General features: G+C 54.0%; 1 protein-coding gene across 2 annotated transcripts in view; it reads right to left on the bottom strand.

Moving 5' to 3' along the window:
* Positions 1-986: 986 nt before the first annotated feature.
* FAIM2 (Fas apoptotic inhibitory molecule 2) overlaps positions 987-14,797 on the bottom strand; it is a 32,394-nt gene continuing 18,583 nt past the window's right edge. Inside the window, exons 12-13 of one of the 2 annotated variants that reach the window (XM_078075961.1) lie at positions 4,406-4,581; positions 987-4,365 (exon numbers count right to left, since the gene is read on the bottom strand). In XM_078075961.1, coding sequence (XP_077932087.1) covers positions 4,432-4,581 — 150 coding nt within the window. In that variant the 3' untranslated portion in view covers positions 987-4,365; positions 4,406-4,431. Of the gene's footprint in view, positions 4,582-14,797 lie in introns of both variants that reach the window. The other variant, XM_036121080.2, reaches the window with a different exon arrangement.

Consider the following 14,797-nt stretch of genomic DNA (forward strand, 5'->3'; position numbering starts at 1 on the left):
ATTGAGACTGTTTGCCATAAGTCCTGTGAATTCAAGGGTGAACAAGACACAGTTCGTGCCTTCAAGGAGCTCAAGTGTCATACATAGAAGCAGACAGGAGGAGAGGTTAAAATGCAGCTGGGGTGGTACAGGGGAGGGGGGCTCTGAGGAGGGGATGGCCAGGGCACCTGGGGGAGGGACTGAGAAAGGCTTCATGGGAGAGGTGACCCCTAAAGCTGTTGCTCTTGGGGATCCTTCCAGCTACAACATAGGCTTTCCTTCTAGGGACACAGGTTTGGGGTCGACATAAGGAAGGCTCTTCTAACAGAAGTAGAAGGGGGGTACCTCCAGCTGGGTGGTGACAGGTGCAAGCATCCAAAGAGCCTCTGCAAAGGGTATATATTGACAGGAGGACCTGTGTTTCTTTTCTTTTCTTTTTTTTTTTTTTTAAGATTTTTTATTTATTTATTTGACAGAGAGAGACACAGCAAGAGAGGGAACACAAGCAGGGGGAGTGGGAGAGGGAGAAGCGGGCTTCCTGCTGAGCAGGGAGCCTGAGATGGGGCTTGATCCCAGGACCCTGGGATCATGACCTGAGCCGAAGGCAGACGCTTAACGCCTGAGCCACCCAGGCGCCCCGTGTTTCTTTTTTTTATTTTTTATTCATCTGAGAGAGAGAGAGGGAGGGAGGGAGCACGAGCGGGGGGAGGGGCAGAGGGAGATTGAGAAGCAGACTCCCCGCTGAGCAGGGAGCCCGACTCCAGCCTGGATCCCAGGACCCTGGGATCAAGACCTGAGCCGAAGGTAGCCGCTTAACCATCTGAGCCACCCAGGCGCCCCCAGTGTTTCTTTTTCCCCATCAAGATAAGTGTGGAGATTTAATTCACACTTAGCTATGCTGGGAGAAACAGCTCTGGTGTGAACCTTTCACATCGAATCTGAGTTAAACCTCACACGGACTCCCCAGCCATCTGAGGCGACAAGCAAAAGGCAGGCGAAGGAAAGGGTTCAGGTGTCATAATTTTATTCTTATCTCCTGTCAGTCACGGACCGGGAAGGCGAGGCCAGGGAAGGGAACAGGCGCGGACCCTGGGCAGCTTGGAGGAGCTGAGGCCAGAAGGGCTGTGAGTGGCGGTAGGTCTCTGCCCTCAGTCACTTGGGAGAAAGCTCTGGGGCCCGGGCGGCGCAGGGTGGATTCCAGCAGACAGAGATGTGACAACGACTGGACTAAGGGGAACCATCGGAGGCTGATGAGGAGGGAGGTCTGGGGAGGTCTGAGAAGGGTCACGAATGAAAGCCAGATCCTGCCTGAAACCTCAGGCCATACAGCCCGCCTGCTTCCCGCCTGCAGAACCAGGCCCTGCTTTTCCTCCGGCAGCCACTGCGGGGCAGCAAAGTGCTTGCGTGAAATCAGCCCACAGGGAGCTCTGCTCTGTCCTGGCCTCGTCCCAGGAGGGTCGGGGAGGGAGAGGCAGGGCCTTTTTGAAATTGGGGTATCTGTTGGTTCCTGACTCCCCTGGGAGGAAGAATCAAGATTCCTGGGGCTTCCTCAGGTGACACAGGAGCCACACACGCGCCTGGGAATTGGGGCAGGAGTCTGGGGAATTCCATGTGCCCCGGGGACCCCAGCTGCAATCCCAGCAGAGGATCTCTTGATCTGTCTTCCTCTTGGCAAGAAACCTCCGGCCTCCCATCCCAGATGGTCAGATTCCTGGCTGCCTTGAGCTCTATAAAATCCAACCTACCCCTTCCTGGGCCCAGCCCCACCCCTGCCAAACATGTGAGGGGCCAGCAGGTTCTCTTCCTCCTCTGCAGATTGTGGCACCTGCTCAGCTTGGGATTCTGTTTCTCCTAATCCTGCATTCCTGTTCCTCCACCCTTCCTCCTTCGCACGCCCCAGCCAGGTGTTCCTGGGGCTCCTCCTGGCCTCGGTGCAGGTGGAAGGCACGGCCCCCAGCCCTGGCTCTGCTGCCAGCTCGGCATGTCCCGGATCCCTCACAGGACCCAGAGCAGGAGGCTCTGCGGCATATTCTCGCTGCTTTGAGAATGCCCAAGTGGCCCTGTCAGGTTTGTTGCTGAGGGCTTACCTCCTCCCTCCAAGCTTTCAGAGCTCAGCCTTGGATTTAAGCTTCTCAATCCTATTTCTGCATAAACTGTCCTAGGAAGAAGAGGACTTGGACAAGAGGATTCTGGGAAGCATGGCCAAGGCCCGGGCTGAATGAGCCCTTTGGAACTGGGGCCAGGGATTAGGAGAGGAAGTGAAGGGGCCTTGGAGGAAAGGTGTCAACCAGAACAGGAAGTCAGTGGAAACAAGTGTTCTGGCGCCTCTCCCTCCACTGTGCAGAACGAGGTCTTCCATCTCGCTTAATACCATGACCCTGCGGCAGTGAGACTGGGAATCAGACACCAGAATCCTGCTCCCCAGCTTGTGTCTAAAAGGTGGAAATGACAGAGTACAAAATTTGGTGGTGGTAGTTGGGGGCAGGGGGGAGGCCAGGGGTGGCACAGAGGACAACAAATCTCCAGAGACATCAGGAGATGTCTGGCCTGACCACCTGGTCTCATTCTAGCCCCAACCTAGTAGGTTAGCTGTATGCCCTTGGTCTTGTTCCCGATCCTCTCCATCACCTCAGCTTTTCCCTCTGCGATTGGCATGTGCAGACTACTCCCTTTATAGGATTGCTTTAATGGATTGGGACCAGCACACAGTAGGCATCCAGCCATGCTCCCAGTTGCCTTTGTCTCATACACAAACACCACCATCTGTTTTTGCTTCCCTCTTTCCTCAAATGCCCAAGGTGGAACAATATTTCAAAGGCTTCTGCAATATTTCTTGAAAGCTGAAAACAGGAAAGGTGGTCTGAAGGAAGAGTCAAAACAGATTGATAACATACCTAGTCACTCTCTCCAAGAGCAAAAGAGCCCCCAGCATAGGGGAGAGAGGTGAGCCCGGAAGGGAGAGGCCAAGTGAAGGTCCAGGTATCTGAACCTCCCTGACCCCACCCGGGAACTTTCCACTGGCCCAGAGCCGGCTGTGAGGCGCCGGCTGCACACTTCCCCCAGCTGTGGCCCCCTCTCCCCTTCCCAGCAGGGCCTGCAGGGGGCTGGCTGGCTGACGCACACCCTGCCCAAGTCTCAGCTCTCAGCTGCCTGGAGGCTGATAAGGAGACCAGACCTCATCACATGGGACCAGCTGGAGGGACGGGCTCTGGCTGAACAGCTTCCAAACTGGAGAGATAAGGAGATAAGGAATGGAGGGGGCTTAGGATTCCAGGCTGAGTGGCCAGAGAAGCCAGGGGGAGGGACACGGGCACTGCCAACTGAGGCCTCAGGAGGCCTGGCTTGGGGATCAGCTGGCACATGGCAGCAGGGGATGGGGGAGAGTTTAGGAAAGAAGTGCAGAAAGGCCTCAGGGCAGGGCAGGATTGCCTCCCCGTGGGGCTGGTTCAGCAGCTAGTATAACCATCCCTCTCTCAGAGCATCCAATCCTCTAAGGCCCAAGCACTCCACTCAGCCTCAGGCCTAGGGTGGGGGACAACCCAGGGGGTCCAGAGAAGAGGGTGAGAGAAGGTCAGTCCTGCCAACCTCAAACGCCCCCCAGGGAGATGCAGGTCTGGGTGAACTGGTGCTACTACAGAGCCCATGCCTCCCAGAGGGCTGCCTGCTCCCCCTTCCCTTACAGCCCCTGGACAGGTCCCCACTTAGAAGCACAGCCCCCTGTCCCCACCTCCTACCCCAGCAGTGCTCTGTCATGACCCAGGAGGGTAAACCAAGGCAAGTGCAGATGGCTTCCTGTCCCTCTCCCACGGGCCCCAGGGCTCAAGTGCCTAGAACAAGCTGCTGGTCTCAAAGCTGCGAGGATGGGCAGCCTGGGACAACCATTCGGTCCACCCACATCCCCCACCTGCAAAGCAGCCTCACCTCCTCGCCCCGCTTCCTCCCACCCCCTTATAAGTGTCAATGCCTGATCTGGAAGGAAAGAACAGAGGGGTGGATTGGACAGAGGACAGTGTGCCCCAAGGTCACACAGCTGTGGCAGCCTTAGGAGGAACCTCAGTGGGGTGCAGGCTTCAGCTAGGCTTCCTGGGATCTCTTTCCCACATCTGAAATCCTGCTGGTCCTCAAACCCAGGGGAGCCTCTGGCCTTGACTGTCCACTTTGGGAGATTAAGTGGGGGGAAGGGGCAGCACAGAGGGGGAGGGTGTGACCTCGGTTCCACAGGGCCCCTAATGCTTGGGTACAAGCTGCAGAGGGTGAGGATGAGCATCGGGCTGAGGGGAGGCCAAAGGATGGGCTGGCAGCTAGTTTTATATCTGGGCTTGCAGGAATATAGGGAGGGTCAGAGGACCAGCAAGGGGACATTCTTGGAAGGAAGGAAGGAAGGAAGGAAGGAAGGAAGGAAGGAAGGAAGGAAGGAAGGAAGAAGGAAGGAAGGAAGGAAGGGCGGGCTCCTCATTCCCGGTTGGTGCCAAAAAGCTGCAGGAAGAAGGTGAAGATGTAGATGATGTCTAGGTAAATGTTGAGGGCTCCAAAAATATACTCCTCAGGGCTCAGTGAATGGCGTCGGTTACCCATCAGCAGCTGGGTGTCGAATGCCAGGAACTGAGAGAAGGGGGAAGAGAGAGAAGTCAGAAGGTCCAGCACTGTGACACCGACCGAGGGGGTTCAGTGTCCCCATCCAGCCTCCCCCCCCTCCCCGATTTTGTTACCATCATCTGCTGCTTGGCTGCTCAGTGACCCTCCTGGAATGGCCCAGAATCTGGAACTTTCTCAACACCTCCCGTCCCTATTTAACACCTATTTCCCCAAGCATCTACTATGTGCCAAGCACAGGGAAATAGTCAAGAAAGACAGACAAGATCAGGCCTTAGAGTCTAGAGTGGAAGTAATCGTTAATATGAGGGAACCAAAGAGAAATGGGAAGTGTCCCAGGAGGGTGGCTAATAATAAGGATCTCGACGTATGTGAGTGTGGCAGGGAGCTAGGGAAGGCTTCCTGGAGGAAGGGACCTTCAAGCTGAGGCCTAGTCTTCTCGCCATTGTCTCAGGGCCCTGCCCTTAGAAGATGAACAAATGCTTCATTTAACAGTGAACAGAGAACAGGCACTTACTCTGTGTTCTGTGGACATTAGCCCACTTAGTCCTAATAACATCCCTTGAGTAGGGATTATTCCTAGAGGAAACCATGGCCCAGAGATGTTAAGCTCTTGCCTGAGGTCACAGAGCTGGGAAGTGGCAAAGCTAGGATTTGAACCTGAGCAGTCTGGCTCCACAGGGCCCCACGCTTAGGCATTCTGTTCTGCTGTCTGTGAGCAGCACCAGTGGTTAATGTGTCTCCTGCCAGGAAACACTCTCTTCCCAGGGCACCTTCTTGGCCTAACAGACTATGAACAGTGATTCCCTTAGAGAGAGCTCCTCTCTGCCCCCCTGCTGCCCCCCCACCAGGCCTTCCTACTGTCTACACCAACTTAGCTATTCCCTGGGGTCCAAGCACAGGAAGCAGAACCCCCTAGAAATAGCATATGACGCTTCACAGGCACAGTGTAGTTTTCTGGGAGAAAGGAAGCCCAAAAGTTCCACCAGTATCTCAGAGGTTATGAACCACTGGCCCACATGGGTTTGGAATTCTTTAGATCCATTCACATTCTTGTTAACTGGGCTGTGCCCAGCTCTTCCGTCACTTGTGTGTGGAAGACCTATGTACCTTGAGTCCTCTGGAACATTCACCATGCAATAAATATGTATGAGGCAAGAGTTGGTGCGAGCAACTTACTGGCAGAGACACCACCATGCCGTGCCTGCCTTCTGGGGCTCACTGCTTCGTGGGGTGATTACAATAAAACTCAGTAAATGCCATAATTAGGGCTGATTGAGCAGGAGGAAGGTGGCCCAGGAGAGATGACATTTTACCTGGGGCTGGAAGGACGAGTTGGAGTTTGCTAGACTGAGAAGGCCTGGGGAGGTGCGGGCCATGGTGGGGAAAGTGAGGAATTCAGCATGGCAGGAGCAGGGGGCAAGGGGACAGAGGGAGAGGGACTAGAGCCCAGGGGCCGGAGGCTCCGATAGGGAGCATCTCCAGCATATGGGACATCAAGGCATGACACCCTGGAAGGTGGGGGGGTGGGGGTGATTATGAGCACGGGCTTGAAAGTCAGCCCGAACTGAATCCAGCCTCAGCTCCACTCCTCACTAGCTCCGGGACCCTGGGCAAGGCAGTCTCCCTGAGCCTGAGTCCACATCTAGAAAAGGGAGACGAGTGTGCTTGCCTCCTGAGGTTGCAGAATGAGGATGCGCACAGAGTGCCTGGCCTGCTGCCTGACACGTGGCCAGAACTTAACGAATGCTGGCTGTTAATGTGGGCTTGTAGTTATTATCTACAGAAGGAAAGGTGCCCCCTTGAGAACATGTCATAGGCTGCTGCCGAGACCCAGGGGTCTCCGGCGGCCCATCAAGGAGGCAGAAATGTTTCTAGGGGACGCTGTGTAGCCTTAACAGAAGGAATGGGGAGAGCCACAGCGGGGGCTGAGGGGGGCCTTGTGCAGCACAGGTCAGGCTCCCTGAGCTCAGCAGCGTTGAGGGGAGGGTGCATGAGGACACAGGACTGGAGTCAGAACATTTGCATTTGAGCATTGTTTCCATCCCTCCGTAGCCATCACCCGCCTGACCTTAGTGTCCTCATCTACAAAATGGGACAGTGATAATGACCACACCATGGCGTGGTGTTGAGGGTAAACGTGTGACAGTGTATGTGGCATCAAGCATTATTATTCTCTCACTTCATTCTGCTCTGCTCCTTCTGACTTGGATTTGGATTCCCACGGAAGTTTTCCCCTCTCCAGAGAGAACGAGCAAGGAGAGGGACCTCCATGCTGCCAGCAGAAGTTAATAAATTGCTGATCTGGCTTATCAGTCAGTGGCTTGCTTCGTTGATTTCTCAGAGCCCGGTCACCCCTGGGTGAGCTAATGAAATTGAATCTCTCAACCTAGAAGGCTTGGACCTGACCAGGTTCTGGGGGTGGCTCCTCCAAGGAGCACCCACCCAGGAGGCCTCCCAGAGCAGCCAGCAGGCTTTGCTCTTGCAGAAAAGAGGAATGAAATGATTTCTGCCCCTGCCTTTGGCCTGTGGCCATGGATGCTTATCGACGTGGTGCTCCCTGGGATAGCCTGGCCCAGATTTCAACTGCACTGCCTGGCACGGCAGCCTCACACCTGCGAGTCAGCTGACGGCTTTCTGCTCACTTAGTCCCAACAGTATTGATCGAGCACCTACTATGTTCCAGGGAGCTTGCCTTCAGACAGCCGGCGGTCTAATGAAAGCAAATTATCAGAGATTCCATTATGAGCATGCACTTACTGCAGGGGAAAGGAACCTGATAACCTTGGGTGATGGTGAGCATTGTTAACTAACGTCTCGGTTGAGAGCAGCGATGTTGGTCATAGTTAACATCTTGGCAGCTAAGATCGTAGTTGCGAGCTAATAGCTGGGTTGACCGCTGACGCCTGAAAGGTCACAGGTGCTTGAGCTGGCAGCCAGCTGAGCACGGGATGAGATGCTGCAAGAGGAGCGCGCGGGAGGAGGGGCACGGCTCAGGGCCAAGACGCAGAGGGGGACTAGGAGGCTATTAACTTACCTCTGAGGCGCCCTTTCACACACTAATCCTTGATCTCAGCTCACTTCATAGGATGTGGGTATTACTATCACTGTTTTTCATACGAGGAGAGGCATCTCGAGCAAGTGAGGGGCTTGCTGACGGTCACTTCCCTGGCGCTGGATCCAGACCATCTGTCTCCCATTTTAATAGAGAAGCAGGCCGGGGTGGCTGGTGGGGACGGGGCGGGGGGGGGGGGGGCGTCATTCACAGAGGACAGAGGAGCCAAAGGCCAACTTGCCTCGTCCACCCTGTTGGCCAGGCTGGGCCCGGTCAGGGTCCTCTGGCCACACTCCTGGCCTGAGGCTGCTGTGTCCAGGACCTCGGCTTATGTCTGCTGTCCTCCCAGAGGTGAGGCTGAGAAACACTGGGGAGCCGTGCCAGGCAGAGGCCCGCTCAGAGCCAGCAACAAACAGGCACTGAATACAAAAAGCTGGGGTTACCATGTGTTGAATCAGCATAAAAAAATCACACGGGGACCGTGTCCATCCTACAGAAATGTCAGTGTGCGTGTGCCAAGCAGCGCACGCCCAGGGCCACGTGCAGCAGTGCTGGTTCTGACAGTGAAGGGCTGGAAGCCCCAAACGCGCAACCGGGGTGGGTTAAATAAACCGTGGGCAGCACCTACCGAGGCAGAAACATCCCTGAAATAGGCCGTCATGAGAAAAGAACAGGCTGCAGAAAAATCTACATCATAAAGTCCCCTTTCTGTAACAACAAAATACCTGCACAAGACTATGTCATAGAGGCCCATATAGCATATACCTATAAAATGAATATAGAAAGGTCTGGAAGGAGAGACAATTGACCACAGCACTTACCACTGAGGAAGGTAGGGAAGGGCATGCAAGTGACATTTGCTTTATCTATATTAACTGAAATATATGAATGAATGTATTCATATATTATTTAATCGGAAATTTTGAAAAGAAGGATTAAAGTAACACACAAAAAAAGAGCTGGTGAACCTTTTCATTGAATCCTCACACAAGCTTCTAGGACAGGTGTTCCGTCATCATGTCCATCATGAAGCTGAGGAGTCTGGGGCACACAGAGTGTAAGTGACTTGCTCACTTCACATAGCCAAGAGGACAGACCCCAAATCCCGTTCTCCTTCCACCATGTGACACTGCTTTGGGGCGTGTGTGTGTGTGTGTGTGTGTGTGTGTGTGTGTGTGTGTGAAGGCTGGAAGAGGGGGGAAGAGAAGCACAAACAGAGCGCAAGGCCAAGAGCGCTGTAGGCTTCCTGGGCGGCTGTAGGGAGCGCTGGGCCCACCTGGCCTGGGCCTGGGGGATTCTATAGAAAGAGGCTGCCAGCCTTAAGCCCTTGTGTCCTTGGCCGGGATGTGGGACAGGATGAGGGAGTAGGGGAGTGGAGGAGAGGCAGTGAGTGGAGACCTGGGGCCCACTGTTGCCTGGTGCCAACAGAAGATACTCGAGTGTCAAAAGTTTAAATGGCAAAACAGCATCTGCACGCAGCCCTGGGTCCTGGGGAGCACCTCCAGGTGGCCACTGGAGAAACAGGGTCTGGCAGGCACGTGAGCCAGAAAGCCTGCCCCAGGATAAAGGGGAGCAGTACATGAAAGTGTGTGAAAGAGCCCCTGTGTGGTCCTCTGAGCAAGGGCATGAGTGTAATACAGTGCTTAAAAACACGGGCTGGGGAGTCATGCAGACCTGGGTTCAAATCTTGCAACTGACTACTACTAACAGGTGATATTATTGATTAATCATGTGCCAGGCACTTTCTGAGTGCTTTGCATATATTAATTCACTTGCAAGTCACAACAACCTACGAGGTAGGTACTATTATTATCTGCATTTTAGAGATAAGGAAACGGAAGCACAGGGAGGTGATATAATTTTATCAGTCCGCACAGCTAGAATGTGGCAGAGAATGGATTTGAACCCCTGGAACTCTGCTCCAAAATCTGGTGCTCTGAGTTACAAGGTTAACATTTACAATAAGGATAAAAGCTATCATGGTAGTTGAGAAAGCACCAAGTTCCAGGTGCTAGGCTGTTTTCATTTTTCCTTTCGTATATTGTCTTATTTAGTTATTACCACGGCTTTGTGGAATAGTTCATAGTAGCCCATTTTGAAGATGAAGCAACTGAGGCACAGAGAAGTCAAGTAACTTGCCCAAGGTCACAGTGGTAAGAGGATGAGCTAGATCTTGAAAATTGTTTGGGTAGAGCGCATGTGGCCACCTAAAGAGCACCTCTTCCTGGCTCTGCTCTGGATAAGAGAGCAGTGACTCGTGCCTTCCCTGCCCCAGCATGCCAGTTAGATACTCCTCGGCCCTGCACCCTATAGGAACTCTGAACCACCCCTCCCCTTCAGTCCCCCATCCCTGGGGGCTGGGAGGGGGGCTTCTTGCACCTTCTCCAGGTCAAGATGTGGGTTTGAAGGGCTTGGTTTGAGCAGGGCTTTGTTGCTGAGGATTAGTGCCTCAGGAAGTGAAACTGAGGAGAGTCCCGGGAGGGGGACACCAAGTGCACTTTCCCCCTGAAGGAGCAATCACCCGGCAATCCACCCTCCCACCTGTAGCCCTCAGAGGAAAGCACTCCATTTCTGGAGGGTTCAGATGAGGCCTCAGGGGAGGTGTTAGGGCTGTTTTAGTGGCCGGAGGATGGGTGGCAGAACAGAGAAGGTTCTCATAAGATCTTTCAGGCTCATGTAAAAAACTGAGGCAAAAGAGCCTCTAAGCTCTGAATGAAATAAAGATAAGACTAAAATAAAATCATACCCTGCCTTGGGTTTGTGTAGCCCTTTTTGCTTTTCAAAGTGTTTCTCTAATTGTGAAGAAGATAAGGCATATATCATGGCCCTGACTAGAAAAGCAGGGAGAGGGGTGGGGTGGGGGCAAACAGGAGTCTCTTTCCAGATGCTGTGGGGCTGGCCCAGGCCAGTCATGGGGACACAGGGGACACAGATTCTCTGTTGGGACTGGCTGGAAGTAACTGCTACAAGCCTGGTCTCAGAGGTTGAGAAAGCCAGAGTCTCTGGGTCCTTCTGCTGTGGAGGGAGTCAGTCAGGAGGCCTCTGTTTTCCCTGTGAAATGGACAGGGAGGTAGAGTTGAAAGAATACTGGGCTGAGAGTCAGGAAAATGGGGCTTTCATCCCGCTTTGGCAGCTAACACTGTGTGCCCGTCTATGTGTGTGTGTGTGTACAAACATGGTGTGTGGTGCATGTGTGGTGTGTGTGGTGTGGGGGGAGGGGTTGTGTGGTATGTGGGAGTGTATGTGGGGTGGGGGGCATCTCTCTCGAGGCCTCAGCACAAATAGGTCCATGCCAGCTCTGAGCGCTCAGTCTCCGCCCTCCTTTCTTCCAGGGGCTGAGGACAGATGGCTGTGTGCATCTTCCCCATGGTCAGGGGCCAACATCCAGTATTGGGGGCCTAGCACCTCCACAAACAAAGCATCTTCCTACCTAAGCTTCATTCATCCAAACACCATCGGGCCCTGAAACGTCCAGGTCTGACCAACACATGTTCTTTCTACCACATATTCTTTCTGCCACCCTGTCCCTGATGCTGGGACTTGGCAGTGGCCTCTTAACTGGTCTCTCTGCCTCCGGCCTATCCACACAGCTTCTTGATAATCTTCCTTAAAACACAGAGACTGTGATGTTTTCTGAGGTCCCCATACTGGCCAGGCTGGGCAGGGCAGAGTTTTGTTCCTACTGGGCTTGTCACCTAATTTCTAAAGTCCTACGCCTAGTTTCTTCCCTAAGTTTCCTGGCTTGGCTTCTCAATTTAGGCGGCTAGGAGAACTTAGCTTCCCGAAAGAAGGGCCAGCTCTGAGGTAGAGCCACGTGAGCACAGAGGCTCAGCCACAGTGGGAAACCTGCTGGCCTGACCTGCTTTCTCTCTCCCTGCCCCAACCCTCCTGCTTTGTCCCAGCCCCTCCACCTTGCCCCATCATCCCACCCAGCCAAGCCCTCATACTGCCCTGCCTGATCTTCCATGAGCTTCTACATGAAAGCACCCAAGAAGAGGGAATGAGATGGGTGAGGAAGATGAGGCCGCCCTGAGGTACCTGCGGGCTGACTCACCCACTTCTACTGGCATTTGTGTCTGGTGCCCAGTGCGGGGTATGAGATAGGGGTGAGGCAGAAAATCCAAAGCCTCTTGAGAATGCACCAAGGCTAGACAGGTGAGGCCTAGGAGGGGCCTGTTCCTCAAGGCTGGACCTCGGCTCTAAGAAGCCTGGGCTCCCCACCCCCAAGCTCAGCTTCATCCACCTCGGCGGCTCTGCCCCCCCAGATGACAGAGACTGTCAGGGAGGGGCTGAGGTCTCTAAGAGAGGAGACCATTTGATTCTAGCAGCCCTTCCAAGGCCCTGGCTGGGAGGATTGGGTGGGGGAGGGGGCTCCTCCCTGGGGTCTGGGACCTCCTCTGACGCCTCTCTCCTCTCTCACACATCCTCCTTGCAGCAGCTGGGCAGGGATGCTCTGAGTGCCATCTTGTCGTTCTAGCTGCAATGCTGGGAGGGCCCGTCATGGTGCTGAGACTTCTCCACAGCCTGGGGTGGGAGATGCCAGGGTGGGCAGATGAAGAGACTAGGGGACCACAGCTTCCACAGGACAGAACTGACCCAGGAAGCAGGGTCAGATTGAGGTCAAGGACATTCTGAGTTGGGGTTAATGGAAAGGCCCCAAGACAGTTCTTGTGGGGCTGGGCCTCTGATGGCCTCTGTCCACCTGAAACTCAGAGGAGGGAGGAGAATGAATCGAGGGCCCCTCCTCAGCTCTATCCTACCCCAGGGGGCCCAGAGGACCTGTGGCACGTCTCCCCTCCTGGTGACCCAGGTGAACAAGGGGCAAGGAACAGAGCTGGGGGATTCACACCACACCATGCACTCCTGACCATTGTTTACATAATTGGCAGGAGGAGCAGGACCTTTCAGCGTGGTTTCTCCTAATGAGACATTAACTGGTCATTAGGCACCGAGGCTTCTCCTCCCTGTGACTCACTATACCACTGAGGCTGTCTTTGTTCTGCTCTGACCAGCACCTCGGCCAGCCCTGACCCCCCGGCCGGCCGGGCCTCTCAGGCCTCCACTCCTTCCACAAACATCAACGGGGTGCTTACTGGGTGCCGGGCACTATTCGAGGCGCTGGGGATGTGGCGAAGAACGAGCCAGACAAAAATCCCTGCCCTCAGGGAACTTAAATTCTGCTGCAGGGAGACAAGCAATCAACAAAGAAATCAGAAAAATATAAGAGTGTGTCAGAGGATGAGAAGTGCTATGGTGAGAAATAAAGCAGGGAAGAGGAGTAGGGAGTTTGTGTGTGTGTGTGCGCGCACGTGTGAGTGTGCACGCGTGCACGTGTGGGTGTGCGCGCGTGCACAGTCACACAGGATTGTAAACAAAGTGAAGACCTGAAGGCGGGGACACAGAGAGCTGTGAGTGGATCCGAGGGGACAGACGGAGGCAGCTGCGGGTGCAGAAGTGCTGGCCCGGGCGTGAGCCTGTCATGGTCAGGGGCAGCAAGAAGGTAGCAGAGTCGGGGAGGGGGCATGGGAGGAGGTGAGGTCAGCAGGGGCCTGGGGAGCGATCTCTGACGGCCAAGTGGAGGAATGATCTGACCTCATTCACCCTTAACAGGATCACTCTAACTGCTTGCATTGAGCATTGACTGTGGGGGCCCCACCAGTGGGAGCAATTCGGGACCTGGACCAGGGAGTCGTCACGTAGGTGGAGACAAGTGGTCAGATTCTGGCTAGAAGGTGGAACCAACAGAATTTGCTGCGGGGCCAGATGTGGGGCGTGAAGAGAGTGGAGGAGTGGAGGATGTCAGCAGGGCGTTTGGCCTGAGTGACTGGAAGGAGGAGTTGCCATTGACAGAGATGGGGAAGTTGTGGGAGAAGCAGGGAGAAAGCAGGCGCTCGGTTTTGTACATAATAGGTTTGGGGTGCCTCGTAGATTTCCAAATGGGGATACTGAGTAGGCAACTGGAAATTCTAGTCTGGAATTCTGGGCTGGAGATCAGTTTTAGGGCCATCCGCATTAAAGATGGTATTCAAAGTCTTGAGACAGTCTGAGATCCCGTAGGGAGTAAGGGTAGAGAGAGAAGAGCTGATGGCCCCATGGCACTCAGGGTGAGCATGGAGGCTGGAGGAAAACAGGACAGCTGGTGGCCAAGATGCCCAGGGAAGAAGATACTTCTGGGTGGAGGAATGAGCAACTATATCAAAGAAGCTGAGTCTGGCAAGGTGAGGGCTGGGAGATGACCTCTGGATTTAGCAACATGGAACCCGTTGCTGACCCTGGTGAGAGCATTAAGAGGGTTCAGAGAATTGGAGAAGGATTGGGAGGAGAGAAAGCAGGAGACAAATTGGAAATACAGGTACCCCCTCTTGTCGAGAATTCAAGTTACACCATTTCATTTTTACAAAAGACCTGCAGTAGTACCTGATTTCACTAACCAAAAGAAATCCAAAGAGGATTTTCACTTTTATAAAAAGGAAGTATCGACCACAGCATCCAGGATTTGCTTTGCAGTGAGCTGTTATTGAGGCAGCATGCACCCTGAGCAACGAGCGGCGCCCCCAAGCTCCTTGCCTCGGAACCACACCCAGCATCTCGGCATCACGCTGGCCCAGCTTGGAGCCATGTCTGTGAGCTCCTGTGTTTTATCTCTATTTATTTTGTGCCAAAGGTCAGCAAGATGTGTCCTAAGGTAGCAGAAAAACCTAAGAGGGGTTATTTTTGGAGTCTGGGACACTCAAAATCTCTTCCATATAAATTAATGGTCACTGCTTGTTCAGTTTACACCGTTCTAGTTTACGAAAGGCTTCATAGGAACACTCTACTTCCAAGGGGGAAGCCTCTAGTCAGAGTAGATTCCCTTATTAGAGCTTCTTGCTCTAAATGGGGGTGTTAGAAGGGGATGTGGGTCAAGAGTGGGCTGTGTGTGTGTTTCCAGACGGGAGAAATTATAGCCTGTTTCCATGCTGATGGGAATAATCCAGGAGAGAAGGCAATGCTGGTGGGGGTGGGGAGCAGGGAGGTTGTTGCAGAGAGCTCCCCAGCTTCCCCCCAACTCCGAGCTAATAAGAGTTGTCTTCTTGAAGGGGACCACAGGGGTGCTGGAAATGACACCAGGCTGGGCACAGGACACCTGGGTCCTGTCCTAAATCTGCCCCTTACCGGCAACGGGACTCT

The sequence above is a fragment of the Halichoerus grypus genome, chromosome 6 (assembly GCF_964656455.1).
Source record: "Halichoerus grypus chromosome 6, mHalGry1.hap1.1, whole genome shotgun sequence".
NCBI lineage: Eukaryota > Metazoa > Chordata > Mammalia > Carnivora > Phocidae > Halichoerus > Halichoerus grypus.